Raw genomic sequence first — 19,099 nt, 5'->3', positions numbered from 1 at the left:
GACATTTTTTGGGCATTCTCCTTGTAAGCTTGCATGTTCTCTGCTATGCTTAATTGTTTCTGAACACGCAGTTCCAATACGGCACTGCAAGAAATACATGTGACCAATAATGGAGCAAACCTGGACTCTGCCTAATTGCTTCTGACCAACATGCTAAACACTCTCGTTTCTTCATAATTAAGATCTGCAGAAATCTTCATGGTAACACGTACACTCTCTCCCCAAATGGTAGGATCAAGTGCTTGGTAGAAATATGAAAACAAACCGGTATAATCTTCCTCAGCTCACTATCAACTTATCCCAAAGACCTGACTTAATGGCATGAGGAAAGTGTGGGAAAGGGCCAAATGTATAACACATCAATCAGTTCAGTAGAATGCAGGGCTTAATGGTTTAAGTTAGCTGTTACACTGTCTTTTTTAATACGCCAGTCTCCGAAGACATTCATCAAAGTCAGTGGAAGGTTAGAACATACATACATGTAGTCACTGACACCGCAAGGGAAGTCAGGAAGGCCATTCCTAAAAGGGTCCAGCAATAGCAAGTACACCAATTCAAAACCATTCCAAGAGCAAATATTCTTAGCAGGAAAATCAGGCCTCTCGCAGAATGCTTTGATGATCTTGGAGGGGAAGTGGCACTTGCCAAATTCCTTTATTCCCTAGGCTTTAATACATGTTACTTTTCAAATCAGTGACATTGTAGTTAAAGGGGAGCCTACTATCCATTCATCTGACAGATGAAGAAACTAAGGAATTGAGAGGTTCTGTGGCTTGTCCAGTACTCATAAAGTGGCTTGTTAAGAACAATCAACTCTAGAACCCAGGCCTCTTTACTCCAAATCCCAGGTCTATAAACCCACATCATATTCCTATTTGTCTCTGATTATCACAAGGACAGAGAACTCCTGGAAACTCTGCTTGTGACCCAGTTATCTCAGATGACATATTCCTGTTTGCCCTTGATCATCACAAGAGCAAAAGCCCCCTGACAACTCTGCCTAGTGGCCTGATATCATGGGCACTTCCCCAGCCTCCTCTGCAAAGATCAGCTGGCATTCGGTGCTGTTATCCACTGCAGTGAACATTTCACACATTTCTTTCCTAAGCCTCCGACATACCTGATGCAATAGAGGGAGAGGGAAACATAAGCAGCATTGAGACCAGCTTTAGCGCTAAGACATGAACTTCCTAGGGGTGATAAAAGGGCAGCATTTGGCGTCAAACCTACTTTGCCAAGTGGTTCATGAGCAGCTGTAACATCTGCCTATTTTTCTCTGGGAGCCGATGAACAAGGCTATGGATTTCAGAGACTCGAGACTCCTGGTTCTCCAGTTCTGCAAAGGCAAGAAGGAGGTAGTATTTGATCAGTGTCACAGGCAAATCAGATTGCAAGACAAAATCAAAGGAAATCAAAGGTTGGGCCCTAAGAGACCAAGGACTTCTCAAAGGTTTAAGATCCTGTTCTCCGCACTCATGACTAGATCTAGAAGTGTTTTTAATGATGCTTCTTGTAACAGTTTATTAAAAAAAAATGACCGTCAGAGAATTCAAGCCAAAATGATGACAGGACGAAATGGAGCCAGTCAATTGCACACTCAGAGCAGGCAGAAACTTGGTAGCAGCTGGCTTCCTAGAATGACGGCTTCATTTCAAGGAAGGGAGGAACTTCATGCGCTTGTCAAATGATAAACAAATTGTACATGAACAACATTATAAGGGCCTCAAGTATCAAAACAACGCCTCAAGATAGCATCCAACAAATCAAAGGTAACGTCCGGTTGTTCTCAATTCATGCATGACAACCAACCAGCCTGGTAGAAGAAATGGCTGGTAAAATATGTAAATCTTCCTGCCAGCCTGTAATCTCAATCCTGGCCTGCCATGGCTCGGCTGACTTTGGGCAAGTGGCTTCATTTCTCTGGGAGACAGACTGATAGTGCTCACCACACCTATTTATAGGACTGATGTGAGGTTTAATTAGAGAATGGCTGCTACAGGTTTGGAATTTCTCTGAGAAAGAAATCACATAAACATGATCTTCACTCCCAGCTTTCTCTCAAGTCTTTCTCCTCCCTTTTTTAAGGAGACAACTTGAGAAGACAAGGCCATCAGAACATTAGGTATTAATCAATTAGGCCAGTAGTGGCTACCAGGGTAAATGGACTCTGAAGGCTTAAAGGAAGCAGAGAGAGGCACAGAGACTCTCGACATAATAACACGGTGGAGACTCACGCCAGATTTAAATCTGATAAGAGAATCTTACTGCTCCTTACAGGAGCCCTGCCCCACGTCGACAGATTCCAGTATATTTAGGGTAGCTTGCACCTAATCCCTATGTATTTTAATACCAGTGATATGACGCAAGGGGCCTGGACGATATAGCTGAAGAATGATCATAAGCTGTAAATGGAAGCCATGATGGAAAGAGGACTGGGAAGTTATATAAATGGTGTCATATTCAAGGAAACACTTCCAATGCTCAATTTAGGTAATGTGCGAACTCTGATTCATTCTGCAAAATGCTACTCAAGGGCTGGGAAACAACCCAAGGAGTTAGAACTCCAATAATCAAAATTAGAAAGCCAAACTTGCTTTTCTCTCTTCCCCGCAACCCCAAAACACACTTCTGAAGTTCCTCTCAACTGTAAATTCAACATGGTAGCAAGGCCCTTGACAATCCTAGTTTAGTTTCATCTCTATTTTGTGTCTACCTCATGAGCACGTATGTTGGTAGTTTACACGCAAAACATAAAGGGTAGAAAGTATTTATTTTGGGATACTGACTGTTCTTTGAAATAGAAAAATCTATCCCTTTCCCTCTTACAACTGTGACAAAAAGAAAACCTACTTGCTGCTTTGATGAAACTTCTTTGAAACTGGTACATCATGAGTGGTCCCGGAAGCATTCTGGGATAAAAGGATATACACAAGTCAGCTTCATAAAAACAATCACACTACAAATCGTGGCTTAGATGCTGCCCAACTGTATAGAGACAAAGATCAAAGGACACAACAGCAACTCAGCTTAGTCCAACTGAGTTTCCCTTTTGAAAGGGTCCTGAGATTTCACATGACATTTTCATTCTTTCTTTTCAAAGGGAATGGATGCAACTATGTTTCCTAGTTACAACCAGGAAAGTGCTAATGTGAAAATCTAGCACAAACCAAGAGATTTCCCTTTCAGTCGGTGACTCACCCACTGACAACAGCCTTTTAAGAGGTGTCAGAGAAAAAGGCAACTAACTAAACATTTGCAATTACCTGTGCTTAAACTCTTGTCTTCCCCAGCAGCTTGTTATTACAATCAGTTCCTCTGGAAACACTATGAGAGACTTCTGTGTTTTTGTGACCAATTCACGACCGAGTGTTTCTCCAGAATGCCAAAGGGCTAGATCCCCTACCGTTAGGCAAGGTATAATCAAATTTTATGTTTTTTTTTTTAATGTTTTATACTTACTGTTTATTAGCTAATTACTATCAACATCCACAAGGTAAGTGCTAAATACAAACCTCTGTAATATAGTTTTGTATAAACTACAATGGTAGTATTTGTGGTATGAATGTTTAAAGAATATGTTTACTGAGTATGCTTAACTGTAAACTTCAGCTTTTTTCTGACAGTCCAAATAAGCTTCTCAACACACTATAAATTATTCTTGGCTCAGATTTTATTTTATTCTCACTGGATCCCCTCATTTGACTCTTGATCATCACTAGCATTACATCTTACTCATGACTTCAAGATCCTTCCATCAATTCCCCAATAGCCAATAAAATCTGCATCACTCATTCCTTTCCCATTGGCTCTCCTTGGTTTTTGAGCCAAACGAATCTTCGCAAAACGTGAACAAATGCTTTTGTAATTCATGAGTGTAGTTCTCTTCTTTGTTGAACACTGGACCCTCCCCTAGCCTTCAAGTCCAGTGTAAGTTTTGGTCACTTCATGAAACCAAAATGAAGGCAGCTTCACTCACCCATTCCCTTAATAACCAAGGAAGGGGCAGGGACATAGGACGAACAGGACATATATTGTTAAAAGAAAAGGAGTCTCTTCAATAAAGGAATGTTTTCCAACGTAAGAGAAGGAGTCAAAAGGGACACCCGTTAAGTTCTCATATTCAATGGCCAATGTCAGCAACACAGTCAATCTGTACAAGGCACAAAACCACCAAAATACACAGGACATGTAGTCACACTGTCAACAGAATGAGATATGCGGTTCCTTCTTTTCTTAATAGAGTATTTGGGGATTTCAGGAAAGAGCCTATTTCAGGTTCTGTTAAAGGCTGATTCTCATAGGGGCTTCTCATAAAAAGCAAAGCTTCTTGAATCACTCAATGGCACCATCGCACAATGGCACCCCATCAAGTACAGAGGACTTACAACTGGTGTGACCAGCTGAGCTAATTGCACCCACACATGAGCTGTTTCCACATCTCAGACACCCACCCAGCAGCTCTCTGGAGGCTGAAAATAAAACTGCTTTCTTCCTGATTGCATGATAACAAGCTGGCACCCTGCCCTGCAAATGAAAAGCCCCTACCTTAGGTAGGTCTTCAAAGCACTAGTGATCGTCTTTATCTCCCATTCGGCACAGATATCAGTCTCCGCCTCAGAAGCAGTTTTGGGGTCTGAAAAGAAGAAAAGACCATGTGTAAAGAGGAGCAGAAAATACAGCTAAACACAAGAATACTAAAAACATTCAGCTTCCCTATTAACCAAAGAAATCCAAATTAAAACCAAAACAGCACCTATTTTTTTGTGGGCTAAGAACATGGTTAAAAATGCAAATGTCTATGGACGGCAAAAATGCAGTGAAATGATCCTCTCATAAATTGCTGGAGGCAGAAGAGATAAAATGCAATCATTTTGAAAAGCAATTTGGCAATATGTATCGAGTCATAAAAATGTTTATACCCTTTGAAGCTGTAATCCCACTTCTCACAATCTGGCCTCAGGAAATAAGATAAAGCAAGATTTAAGTTACATACCCCAGAAATGTTCAATGCACACTAATGCTTTTCAACAGCAGAAAAAAATTTAAAAGGAGATAACCTAAATGTTCAATGATGGAAGAATGATTAATTTTGGCATGTCTCCCCGATGGAATATTATGTTGCATTTACATGATAATGCTAACCATGTAACACTATGGACAATGCCTAGCTTATCATGCAATATCAAGCAAAACACAAAAAAACAAAAACAAAAAAACACACCAAGATTTAAAAGTTTGTAAGAAACTTATATGAATAAAGGCTAAAAGGAAATACTCTCAAATTAAAATAGTGATTGGGTTAAAGTGTTAGAACTATAATCGTTTTTATATTTTCTATACTATGACTTTATTCCATTACTTTATTTTATTTTATTTTTTATTTTTAAAAATTTATATCCAAACTAGTTAGCATATAGTGCAACAATGATTTCAGGAGTAGATTCCTTAGTGCCCCTTACCCATTTAGCCCACCCCTCCCAACAACCCCTCCAGTAACCCTCAATTTTTTCTCCACATTTATGAGTCTCATGTTTTGTCCCCCTTCCTATTTTTATATTGTTTCTGTTTCTCTTCCCTTATGTTCATCTGTTTTGTCTCTTAAAGTCCTCATATGAGTGAAGTCATATGACTTTTGTATTTCTCTGACTAATTTCACTTAGCATAATACCCTCCAGTTCCATCCACGTAGCTGTAAATGGCAAGATTTCATTCTTTTAGATTGCCGAGTAATACTCCAGTGTGTGTGTGTATACACACACACACACACACCCTTTATCCATTCATCCATCGATGGACATTTGGGCTCTTTCCATACTTTGGCTACTGTGGATAGTGCTGCTATAAACATGGGGGTGCATGTGTCCCTTCAAAACAGCACACCTGTATCCCTTGGATAAATACCTACTAGTGCAATAGCTGGGTAATAGGGTAGTTCTACTTTAATTTTTTGAGGAACCTCCATACTGTTTTCCAGAGTGGCTGCACCAGTTTGCATTCCCACCAGCAGTGCAAAAGAGATCCTCTTTCTCCGCATCCTCGCCAACATCTACTGTTGCCTGAGTTGTTAATGTGAGCCATTCTGACAGGTGTGAGGTGGTATCTCATTGTGGTTTTGATTTGTATTTCCCTGATGATGAGTGATGTTGAGCATTTTTTCATGTGTCGGGTGGCCATCTGCATGTCTTCTTTGGAGAAGTGTCTATTCGTGTCTTTTGCCCATTTCTTCACTGGATTCTTTGTGTTTTGGGTGTTGAGTTTCATAAGTTCTTTATAGATTCTAATCATTTATCTGATATGTTATTTGCAAATATCTTCTTCCATTTTGTTGGTTGCCTTTTAGTTTTGCTGCTTGTTTCCCTCGCTGTGCAGAAGCTTTTTATTTTGATGATGTCCCAATAGTTCATTTTTGTTTTTGTTTCCCTTGCGTCCAGAGACGTGTTAAGTAAGAAGTTGCTATGGCCAAGATCAAAGAGATTTTTGCCTGTTTTCTCCTTGAGGATTTTGATGGCTTCCTGTCTTACATTTAGGTCTTTCATCCATTTTGAGTTTATTTTTGTGTTTGGTGTAAGAAAGTGGTATTCCATTACTTTTATAAGTACTTTTTTAACCACCGTAAGCCAAGAAGTGCAATGGGGACCACCATAATTACAATGGATCCTTATCATTTCTTGTCTCCTCTTGTGTAGACTAGTAAATCAAGGTGTGTATTTTAAAGGAGCATGTATTATTAAGGGAGGGACCACTCCTATGGTTAGTCTTCCTGGGAAGCCCATAGGTAAATAAAAATAAGAGGCAGAGGCTGGGGAGTATGAATGATTTCACAAACCAATAGGGCCCCACCTTACTACTGTTGACGTGGTCAGAAGTGATGTCTTTCAGGAAACTGAAGACAGAATCCAGCTTCCTCATACGCAAGACTAGTTAGTGATTTGCCTCCCAATGCTCGCTCCTGTTTCCTTTTGCACAGTGCCTCATGTTCCATCACGCTGTTATTCTTCTCTGGTTCCTACTGCACGTGCCTGGGGGAAGGCTCCAGCTTCCAGGGAGCTTCAGGATAAGATTTAGACAGACCAATCAAATCCCAGCATCTCTCTGGCCTCATGGCTGGTTCAGGGATTAGCCCAATACCTAAGCCAGCTGCATCAGAATGAACTTCAGGACCTTTCTGGAAGACAAGGGGAAGCCTGTCTGCTATTCCCTGTTGGTCTTCTACCTGCAAGGTTATCCAACTGTGCTAGGTGTCACCATCTAGATCCTCAGAGTCAAGTCTGACAGACGAAGCCAGAGACGAGAGAAGCAGAGACAGGTGGTCTGGATGATATGGGTGGAGTCTGTATATATCGCCATACTTTTTTAGTCATATGAGCCAATAAATTCCCTTTTTTCCTTAAGCCAGGGAAGGTCAGGTTTTTGTTTTTTTGTTTGTTTGTTTGGTTTGTTTTTTTGAATAATCCAAAGAGACCTAAATGATACAGCAGGTGAGCAGAGACAGCCACTGGACTCTTTTTGGACAGTCTCAAAGGAAAAAGAGATTTCTCCTACAAAGTCAACAGCCATTCAGCTGGAAGGAGGAATGAGTCACAGGTGGGCACAATGGATTTTCCATTTACTGGGAAAGAACCCACTTTCATTCTAGTAGGAAGAGGCCAAATAATCATGAGTAGATTAAGGATTTATGCTCTAATCCCCAGGTAAGGGCACAAATCCAGCCAGTACTGACTGCTCTCAGTATGTTCCCCTGATACATATTAGATGAGATAGAAAAGACCCCAGCTTATCAACTCTTTGGCCCTTAAAGGCAGCACACGCCTTTGCAGGTGACCCTGGGCATTAATGAAGTCTGTCTTGCCACACGGAACAAACACTGAACAACCTAGAGAGCGCAATTTTATTTCTAAGGTCACAGAACGGTCAACTCCAGAGTTCTATCACAGCAAATTTCTGAAAAGTGAACCCCAATGTCCAAAACGTCTGCCGCTTTAATTCTTTTCTTGCTTTGTCATCTCTTACTCCCTTAATGGTTTCTTCCTGTGGAAGAGTATGTACCAAAAAACTCTGCTTAGCCTGACCTTTTTCCCATCCCCATCCCTGAGCCACATGGAGGGCTGCCATAGCGCACGGGTCCTGGATGCGAGACAACTGTTACTGTACATTATTCGCAGGAACAAACCAACTTCTACCCAAGGAGAGAGCACGACACTAAACGAGCAGCAGCTGGAAGGTCTGGGAGTTATGAACTGTTCCATGGGACCACATTTAGCAAACTAATGATTAGCTTCCACTTATTCGGGCTCTGTAACCATAGGAATACTGTGTAACATTACAGAGAGGAGAGTCAAATTACAGCCCGGCTAAAGGGCTTTTTATAGCACCGAAGAGGGAAGGCTCATAACTTGAGGACGTCCATTTTAATTTAATATCCAAACTAAATTGAAGACAGCCTCCCAAACCACCTCGTTTTCAGAAAGTGCTGCCAATTTCCACACCTCCCTTACCGATGCTCCCCCTTCACCTAGCAGAGCTTCCTGGTGGCATCCGAATATGAGCCAAGGACGTAATTACACTTTTCTTCTGAACTCAGTACATGTCTCTCCACCATGCGACCTCACCACTGCAATGCATGGTAAACGGACCTAAGCTAGAGGAGGAGACCAAGGTACAGAAAGGCAGCCTCTGGGGAAAGTGAAACATGAGTATTTCTTCCTGAACCTACTACCACGTGAATTGAGAAAAAAAGGAGACAGACTGCAAGCAGTGGTTACAAGCAGAAATCGTCTCAGAAATGTCATCCTGATCAGCTCCAATATCTCTAACAGTGTATGCACACACAAGCGCACGTATAAATACCTACAGCTTTTTAAAAACAAACAGAAGTACACTGTACATGTCACTTTGTACACTATGTTCATTTAACAGAATCTTAAGAAATCGTTGCTTATTGGCACATAAATTTATCTACCTCACAGTCTGTCCCTGCACCACAGCTGATATCCTCTGTGAGGCAAATGAGGCTGTTCCCTGGGTTTTGCTATGAGAAACAGTGATATCAACTACTGTTTCCTTGTACCTGTCTTACATTTAGGAAAAAAAATCCTACAAGTGAAACTTCCAGTTCAAGAAGTACACGTATTTTTAAATGTGAAAGATCTTCCTCAACTACCCTCAGAGGCTGTCCCATGAGATTTCAGAGTGACTCCTTCCCCAAATCAATGACAACAACATCCAAAACTTTGATGTTAGCCAAACTGAGAGGTGGGGACAAAAAGGTCATGTTTTTAATTTGCCTTTTTTAATGAGGAAGAAGGTTAAGAACTTTCTATGTGTGTTTTTGAAATTTACGGAGTATACTCACCCTTTTTGAGCACCCACTTCCATTTGTGACAAACGTATGCAGTCATGTAACGACCACAATCAAGATAAAAGTCATTTCCATCACCCACAAAATACCCCCGTGCCCTTGTAAATCAACCCCCTCCCTCCACCTCCAGCCCTGGCAACCACTTTCACCAAGCCTAATACTTTTGAAATCTATCTGAGCTGTTATATGTACCAGTGGTTCAATCCTTTCATCACTGAGTAGCATTCAGTTTACAGATATGCCACAATTTGTTCATCCATTCATTGGGTGATGGACATTGGGTATGTTTCCAAGTTTTTACTGTTAGGAACAAAGCTGGTGTAAATATTTACATACAGGTCTTTCTATGGACTATAATTTCACCTTTTGGGTCAATACCTAGTAGTGAAACTGGGCAAAAAATGGTAGGAGTAGGTCATATAGTAAGTACGTTTCACTTCAACGGAAATCGCTAAATTGTTCTCCAAAACAGGTGGGTCATTTTGCTTTCCTACAGCAACCTCTTCATAAGCATGTGATATGGTCAGGTGTCTAATTTTGAAATTTTAGCTATTCTAGTAGGCATGAAAGGATAATTTATGTTTTAGATTTCCTTTTCTTTAAGAACTAATCATGGTGCTCATCTTTTTTTTGCACTTTTTGGTCATTTGTAAATTTTCTCTGGTAAAGTGTTCAAATCTTTTACCCATTTTTAAAACTGAGTTGGTTGTGTTCTTATTACTCAATTACTTGAGTTATTTTTAATATGTTCTGGATACAAGTCATTTACCAGATACACATCTTGCAAAACTTTTCTCATCTGTAGCTTGCCATTTCTTTTTCTTAGTATCTTTTAAAGAGCTTAAGTTTTTTATTTGGCTCTAGTTTATACGTTCTTTCTTTTATGTTTCCAGTTTTTTGTATTCTATTTATGAAATCTTTTCTAAACCAAGGTCACCAAAATTTTCTGTTTTCTTCTACAAGTTTTGTAGTTTTAGCTCTTAGAGTTAGGAATATGATCCATTTTGAGTTAATTTTTATATATAGTCTAAGACAAAGATTTCATTTATTTTTCTCCCATATGGATTTTCTCCCACCAGTACCATTCACTAAAATGACTATCCTTTCCCCACTGAATTATCTTGATGCCTTTATCAAACATCAACTGAGCGGGGTGCCTGGGTGGCTCAGCTGGTTTAAGCATCCGACTTCAGCTCAGGTCATGATTTCACACAGTCCTCGAGTTCAAGCCCTCCATCAGGCTCTGTGTTGACAGCTCAGAACCTGGAGCATGCTTTAGATTCTGTGTCTCCCTCTCTCTCTGCCCTCCCCCCCAAATAAAAAACATTAAAAAAATTAAGCTTCCTTTAATTAAAAACAAAAACAAAAACGATCAATTGACCCTATATGTGTGGGTCCTATTTCTAGATGCTCTTGTCTGTTCCACTGATTTTTCTGTCATTCCTTAGGAAATACCACGTGATCTTACTCTGCTTGTACAAATGTTAGTTGTATTTTCTTCACTGTCTTTAAAATCTTCTCGAGCCTCTCACATTCTTCATCTCCACAACATCTTTAAGGAAGTTTATAAACATATACTATCCACTATGTAAATTAGACTTCATTTATCCTATAGGTAATTCTTTCAAGACTAGATTTAATATGTACCAACGTGATAAGTAAATTTGTATTTTCTGATTATATAAGTCATACATCTTAATAACTTCCATATTTTTTGTATGTTTTTATATCTAGCGCCTAAGAATCCAGAGTATCCAGGGGTGCCCAGGTGGCTCAGTTGATTAAGCGCCCGACTTCGGCTCAGATCATGATCTCACGGTTCGTGACTTCAGGCCCTGAGTCTGGCTCTGTTGCTGACAGCTCAGAGGCTGGAGCCTGCTTCAGATTCTGTGTCTCCCTGTCTCTCTGCCCCTCCCTAGCTCCCACTCTGTCTTGCTCTCTCTCAAAAATAAATACACGTTAAAAAAAAAAATTAAAAAAAAAAATCCAGAGTATCCACACCCACTGCTATACTAAGATCCAAAAGCTCTTACTGTGATAGATCCCTGTCTTTTGAGAACCTGCCTGCAGCATTCCAATAAGCACAAGTGATGGTGGGATGGGCAGAGAAGAAGGTGGGCTTGCATCTGGGCTCTCTGTTACCCGAGAACTCAGGATTGTGGTTAATAGCAATCAATCCTTCATCCTAACAGTCTACAATGTCCCAGTCCTGCATCATCTGTCTTGTTCTCCTTTACTGATGGGTAAAACTGGAATGCATTGCATGGCTCTGCTGCTTCCGTGAGTCTACAGTCTTCAAAGTCTGGGGCTGTTTCCAATCATTAGTAGGCAAGCCTTCAGATCTCAGAAGTTGTCATGAAGAATGACATAAAGAATCCTATTTAGGATTTCTTCTGAAAGAAGTCTTTTCTTGTTTTATTTATGCTACTCTGTACAAGGACGTGGAAAATGAAGGGCACAGAAAAAAGAATGTCTGTCTAGACATTCAAGATCTCAGAGGAGTAAGAAAGGACAGCTCACGGTGGGGATCAGAAATCTGTGGGTGACGCATGCTATTGTAATTTGGTGCTTTAAACCTTTGCAGTTTAACACCTTCCAGGTGTTCTCTGTAGCACTAACCTTGCTTTAGACATTAGTTAAAAAGGAAAAAATTACAGAATGAGGAAAAAAAAACCCACATCAACACAGAATTTGAATTCCTTCACCACCATGGTGAAATACTAATCAAGATGCACAAAAAAAGGGAAATTAAGTTTCAACAGCACAATTAGGTTCACAGTCAACATTCTGCCTGTCACCAGAGGAATATCCACTAGGCAGAACTCAGTGAAGTCCTGAGGAAAATCGACTTGCAGGAACGACATGATAGGCAATGGCCCTCCACACAGATATGAGGTACAACTTTGAGAATTTTTGCTGACATATAAAGAATCAGGAGAAAAACAGACTTCAGAAAGATTAAAAATAATTAAGATAAGCTTTTTCTTTAAAGATTGATAATTGCAGGATAATGAACAAAAAAAACCAATTTATTTTCCTTTGGAAAAATATGTGTAAAAACTCCTTCATCAGACCCCAAAATGTATAAAGGACTGACTGTATGGTGATACATAAAAGTAGTAGAGGGGGGAAGAATTTTCTCATTATACTATTATTGGTCCATCAGGTAAGTATTTGAGAAAATGGAGAGTTTCCATTTTACATAAATATATTCTTGATGGGTTTAAAGAAAACAAAGTTTTGTAATCCTAGAATGGAGATCTTTTAAGGCAAAATTCATCTAGAAAAAGGACTAATTTCATAAAAGACTGGACTTTGTTAAAAATTTAAAATATTCCTAAAAACAAAACCACAAGTGCCATGATTAAAGTTCAAGATAACTGACAATCTGGGAAAAAAATACTGGTGACATAGCCTCCATATCTAGAAAGTTCTTACCATCACAAGATGGATGCACCAATAGAAAAGCAGGCTGAGAACACAAAACAGGCAATTCAATAGAAAAGAAATATAAATCTGCAGGAAACACAGGGGAAGGCCCAACTTCACCCAGAATTACAGAAATGCCAAGTTAAATAAAAAAGAGATACATTAAAATTGTATTTATAATTTACATTCAAAAAAAGTAATATGAGTACGGCAAGGATGTGAGGTACGTGGAGGTGCGGTCTGCCGTCTGCTGAGAGCAAATTCGGGAATATCAGTTAACGGCCTTGAAAACATGTACATACCCTGACCCAGCACTTCAACATCTTTAAATCCTAGGGAAATCATTCAACATGCATATGTAAGTTAAAAATAAAAACAGCCAACATTTATTTACTAACATGCAGAGGCTCTCAACTCAGCAACCCATATGCATCTTTCGTGTAATCCTCACGTTATTGCAGAGGCAGGAGTTATCATTATAGATGATGAGAAACAAGAGTCGACAGGTTTAAATAATTTATGTAAAGTCAAATGAGTAAGTAGTCCAACTGCAACTTGTCTAACTCTGAGATACATGCTCTTAACCTCTGCATCCTCAATGGGGATGTTGACCTGAGTTTCTAGAATGATGAAAAATTGCAGTCAGCCTTTGTATCCAAGAATAGGAGGCTGATTAAAAAGTTGCATCTAGGGGCGCCTGGGTGGCTCAGTCGGTTGAGTGTCTGACTTTGGTTCAGGTCATGATCTCACAGTTCATGAGTTCGAGCCCCGCATTGGGCTCTGTGCTGAGAGTTCAGAACCTGGAGCCTGCTTTGGATTCTGTGTCTCCCTCTCTCTCTGTTCCTCCCCTGCTCACATGATGTGTCTTCTCTCTCTCTCTCTCTCTCAAAAATAAAGATTAAAAAAAAAAAAAGGTGCATCTAGAGGTGCCTGGGTGGTTTAGTTGGTTAAGCGTCCAACTCTTGGTTTTGGCTCAGGTCATGATCTCACAGTTCGTAGGTTCCAGCCCCGCTTTGGGCTCTGTGATGACATTGTGGGACCTGCTTGGGATTTTCTTTCTCTTTCTCTCTATCCCTCCCCTGTCGTCACTCACTCTCTCCATCTCTCTCAAAATAAATCAACACACTTAAAAAAAAGTTGGATCTACACAATACATGCTACCCCCCCCTCAGAAATCATACTCTAGAAGAACTTGAATAACATCAGAAAAGAGACTGCAGTGTTACATGGAAAAAGCCTATTAAAAAGCAATATACATGCACAGTGTGATTCCAACTTTATCAACATTTTGTATTATAGAATATATTTTAAAGGTATGATAAAATGGTCAATGAAGTTCTAATCTGCAAGATTTTTATTTTCTTTGTTCTACTTTTTGTATCTCTCCAAATTTGCTATAATCACCACTCAATTTTTAATGAGAAAAAATTATTTAAAATTAATACAGAAACATACAGGAAGAGAAACTAGACATGTGATCAACAAGCACAGAGCTGATTTGTATTTAAAAATGTTGAGCTAAAATTTGGAAAAATTTGTCTTAACATTCAGGGGAGAGGGGAAAACAACAGTTCACACATGGAAGAGACTATTTCTAGGACCTGTGAGTATCCCTTAGACCTTTTCACTCTTCACAGACTAAGGACCCCCACTGCTGGGAGAACGTGATCAAGAGTAGCTCTGGTAGGACACTAGCACCGGGCTATACCACACGTACTACAAGAAATTCCAACAAGCTCTCTTAAGGAATCCTCATCAAGAGAAATAAAAAGTTCTCAAAGCACTGGCTCTTAAGATCCCTCTTCCAACCTCAAGCCCCTCAGTGTACCAGGAGTACATAAACTCAAAGTGATCAAAACAATTCTGTTTTTCCTTATTTCTAATCCATGCTTTCAATAATAAAAACTCACTGCTGCACTTGTGAGAGACCTTAAAAATATATCTTACACATTGCCTGGCATCCAATCAATACCGAGGAAAGCAGTAGTAAAATGAGTGGTTTGCACTCTGCCCCGCCATCTCACGGAGAGGTTTTGCAGTGTAGGAGCCTTGTTTATTTCACACTCTTGGCTAATCCAGCTTAGTACCCGTACCAAGAATGGATGACGAGGATAGCATGTTCACAAAACGGAAGGCAGACAGGGCTCTGCCTTTAGGTCTGGAGTCTCCCTGGTCTAAAAGGTGGTTCCTCACTTCCAAGATCCAAACTGGTCACCTTCACTGGTACTGAGAACCACTGACACCATTCTCCGCTTGTGATGAGATCGTGTATTAGAGTCATGTCTCAGCTCTGGTTGAGCCTCCGTTTTTTTATTTTTAATTTTTTTTTTTAAATTTTCTTTTTTTCAACGTTTATTTATTTTGGGGACAGAGAGAGACAGAGCATGAACGGGGGAGGGGCAGAGAGAGAGGGAGACACAGAATCGAAGACAGGCTCCAGGCTCTGAGCCATCAGCCCAGAGCCCGACACAGGGCTCGAACTCACGGACCGCGAGATCGTGACCTGGCTGAAGTCGGACGCTTAACCGACTGCGCCACCCAGGCGCCCCGAGCCTCAGTTTGAATTCTACTCTATGTCTAATGTGCTCCTGGCAGGGGCAGCTGGCCTTGTGACTTTCAGCTGCTGGTTATTATTTTTTCATGACATTTCTCAGATGCTCATGATTATTTTGTCTGTCCCTAGGAAAACTGAGGAAGAGAACAGGACAAATATCTTGTTTGAGAGTCACTAAGAGAAGTGAGAAAAACAAGATCCTTTCATACCTCTCTTTGCTTAGCACAAGCGAGCTAAAGTGGTTCTTTTTTCTAACAAACCCATCTAAAATGTCATATTTCTTCTCACTAGTGTCACCTTACATAATAATCTGTCATCTATGAAATCTCTCTGCCCCATATCCAGTTAGTTACAAAGTCCTGCTGATTCTTTCTCTTCATTTGAGCCTTTTTTTCCTAACTTCAGAGCAGCTACTTGGTTCATCCCTGATAGGCTATGTGAGGCTTAATTATTTCCACTGTTTTCTTCCTCCATGCTTTTCCATGGTCAAATATATGCTCCCCATTGCAGCCAGCAGTCCCCTCTTAAAACTACAATCTGATCTTGTTAAACCTGTAATGGACATACTTTTATTGTTATCTACCCAACAGCCATTATTTCAGGAAAGCACTCCTGCATCAATCTATTAACTATCCTGCTTGGTCCACGGGCTTCTACTGTCTAACCCCCTCCCTACTCCATCTCTGGGCCACACTCCCCCAACATCACCAGAGAGAGGCACAGGATCCAGGCCATCTGGATCCATCTGCTGTAAGTCATGTGACTGCCCTGAAATTGAGAAATGAATCATGCCCCATGCTGACCAACCAAAGTACTCAATGAACTGTCAAGAAAGATACTCTCTTTCAGTGATATAAGATTCAAAAACTGCTGAGACTGGACTACATGGGACATTCCCACAGACAACATAGCTGATACCAAGACAAGCAGAGATCAGAGATAACGAGAAGCCAGAATAAAGGAATGGAAAAGGCCAACAAAGGTAAAGATGTCACTGGAGCTACCAGATCCTGCTATGCTTCTGCCATCTTGGACTTAGCAACTGTCAAATGATCAATCAGTAATTAAATTTACGGGCAGTCAACCCAGAGAAACAAATTTATATTCACATTTAAGACCTGTGCACAACTGTTTACAGTAGCTTTATTCCTAACTTATCCACACTGGAAACAACTCAGATGTCCCTCAATAGGTGCATGGTTAAACAAACTGGGTACATTTCTACAGTGGAATACTACTCAGCAATAAAAAAACAACCAAGTATTGATCCAATAACTTGAAATTATCTCAAGGGTATTATGCTGAATAATAATAAAAAAAGCCAATCCCCAAAGATTACATATGAATCCACTGAGATAATCGTGAAATAACAAAATTAAAGAAATGAAAAATAGATTCTCAGGTGCTAGGGGCTAGGGAAAGCAGTGAGGTGTGACAGGTGAGGCAGATGGGTGTGGCCATAAAAGGACATCACAAGGGATCCTTGAGGTGAGGACACTGTTCCACATCTTGACTATATAATATCCTGGTTGTGATCTCCTACTAGAGGGTAACAAGACGTTACTACTGGGGGACAGTGGTTAAAGGTACACATCTCTCTACTGCATACAAATGTAAAATTATCTCAAAATAAAAAGTTTAGTTTATTAAAAAACTATCCCCACTGCAAATATGAACCAAGAACCAGATTCTCAGTGGCAGGGCACCTCACCAATAATCATAATTTCAAATAAAAGATCTCACTGTACCTAGCAACACAACAGGGTTCTGCCAACAAGAGGCAAGGAGCTCTCTAGAAAAAGAGATAGAGAATAGTCATTCTAGTCAACATGAGAGAGGAGATTTCCTTACATATGGAAACTATTTTCAGAAACTGGAAAAAACAAAACAAAACAAAACAAAAAAACAAGACAGACAAATACTGGCAAGAGAAGGGTCCCTGCCCAGACACTGAGCAGGGACCCTAAGTGATAGTCCATCTCTGCAAGTGCATGGCTGGGCTTCCATGGGGATGAGTAATAGCCACTGATCTGTGAAATCTGATCTGTTTGCCATTTAAATCCATGTGACTCACTGAAGCTGGCTGCATTCACATCTAAAAATAAAGGAAATCTGCAGCCTAAGCAAATTGGCTCATGGGCTCATGGGGTTTTGATTCAAACACTACACATTTGAAGATAGTGGTTTTGTATTTTATACCAGCCAGCTGTAAGGGAGGTTTCGCTGTTCAAATGACAAGAGTCTACGTTGAAATCTAGATGCAAAGATGATCCAGGAATTATCTCCTTATATACATGTTATGTGGCAGTCACGTGACACCTTCTTGGCAACAGGCAACATGAGATCTGAGGTCCTCTGCAGGCTAGAAGGATGCCCTTCCTTGGGCATTGGGTGTGCCCCACTAAATGCCTGCCTCCAAAAAGGACAGGGGGAGTCATGAGCTATTACAGACACAGTAGGGTGTGGTGGTCACATGAGTGACTGAGCACCACTTGGAATGGCAGTGGCTGAGTCTATAAACAGAGGGTGTGGTGCCTTGGACCTGCCATTTTTTTATCCTGTCCAGTCCCACTAAGTACCTCTTCCAGTAATGCCAACATCCCTAACAACTGGTGAGTGGGGCAGCTGATTTCTGGGCATTCCCACCCAGACACCCAATTCCTTCCCAAGAGGCTGTTCATACCTACACAACTAGTGACTTTTCAAAGGTGCCCCCTCGACCTCACTGGGACCTGCCTCGCACAGCCACTGTTGCACTCACCCATCAGGACACTCAGTAGCTTCTGGACTCTGGAATTGACCCCCACGATTCGGTAGAGCCCTTGCTCATTGATCCCTGAGGAAAGAAACAGTGATGATTTAATTAGAGGCACGTCAGAACACAAGTCAAGCCAACCCAGCCAGATGCACTTTTTTTCATTTTCTCAGTCCTTCTAAAAGCCGCTCTAATTAAAATCCCCTGTCCCTCAGCTCTGCTCTTAGTGAAGGAGTGGGATTTGGTGCAGCTGTCTAGGATTTCACGGGTGTGCTGCACACTTCAGCCCTTGTGTTAGTTCAGTTCAGTCAACAGAGGGCAAAGAGACCTTCCTCTTCTCTTGCCAAACACAGCATCTGAAGAGTTTTGAAAGATGCAAAATATATACTTTTAAAGGTTACACTTAGCTGGTTTTTCAATTTAAAAAGCCAAAACTGACATGACAGAAATTTTATACTGTAGAAAATAAAAGCTTTACAATCTATTCTCAAATACAGAATAAGAATACAGAAGTGTGGGTGCATCTTTAACTTTGGACAATGTTCACCAGGACTGAGAAATTAGAAAATCAGATCATTTGCCATGTAAACATCATTTGTGAACAAAAAGGTGAATCACCTTCATTCAACCCAAGTAAATGTGCAACTCAACTAGTAGGGGATTACCTCCAAACACCTAAAGAACCAAAAACTAGCCCATCTGAGTGCTTTGTTCATTTATGTGCAAGGATTAGATCACTACTGTACCATTTACAAAAGGGGACCATTTAAACCAAGTGACTGGAAATGATTTTTCTGTTACCCCTAGGCCCATCATACCTGACACCTCCAACCTAACTGGTCTCCTGCTTCCCATCTTATTCTCTCCTGAGGTCCATTTTCCAACCAGTAGCCAAAATGGGCTTCTTAAAGTATGCACCAGTTCAAACCCGCTCTTTCCTTAAGATCTTCCAATGGCCTCCCACTGCATTTAGACCACAAGCAAAACTTACTGCGGCCCACAA

The 19,099-nt window shown here is 40.6% G+C and overlaps 1 protein-coding gene across 5 annotated transcripts in view; it reads right to left on the bottom strand.

The window, feature by feature from the left end:
- The window catches only part of ARHGAP26 (Rho GTPase activating protein 26), a 421,808-nt gene that overhangs the window by 151,553 nt on the left and 251,156 nt on the right, over nucleotides 1-19,099 (bottom strand). For all 5 annotated transcript variants that reach the window (XR_008298473.1, XM_015063297.3, XM_027042557.2 and 2 more), the window contains exons 14-17: nucleotides 18,103-18,177; nucleotides 4,546-4,633; nucleotides 2,851-2,909; nucleotides 1,231-1,336 (exon numbers count right to left, since the gene is read on the bottom strand). Coding sequence is in view for 4 of the 5 variants with exons in the window: in XM_015063297.3 (XP_014918783.2) it covers nucleotides 1,231-1,336; nucleotides 2,851-2,909; nucleotides 4,546-4,633; nucleotides 18,103-18,177 (328 nt within the window). In the remaining variant the exon portion in view is untranslated. The remainder of the gene's footprint in view (nucleotides 1-1,230; nucleotides 1,337-2,850; nucleotides 2,910-4,545; nucleotides 4,634-18,102; nucleotides 18,178-19,099) is intronic.

The sequence above is a fragment of the Acinonyx jubatus genome, chromosome A1 (assembly GCF_027475565.1).
Source record: "Acinonyx jubatus isolate Ajub_Pintada_27869175 chromosome A1, VMU_Ajub_asm_v1.0, whole genome shotgun sequence".
Classification (NCBI taxonomy): Eukaryota; Metazoa; Chordata; class Mammalia; order Carnivora; family Felidae; genus Acinonyx; species Acinonyx jubatus.
The sequence above is the reverse complement of the archived record's forward strand: the minus strand, read 5'-3'. Positions and strand labels throughout refer to the sequence as shown.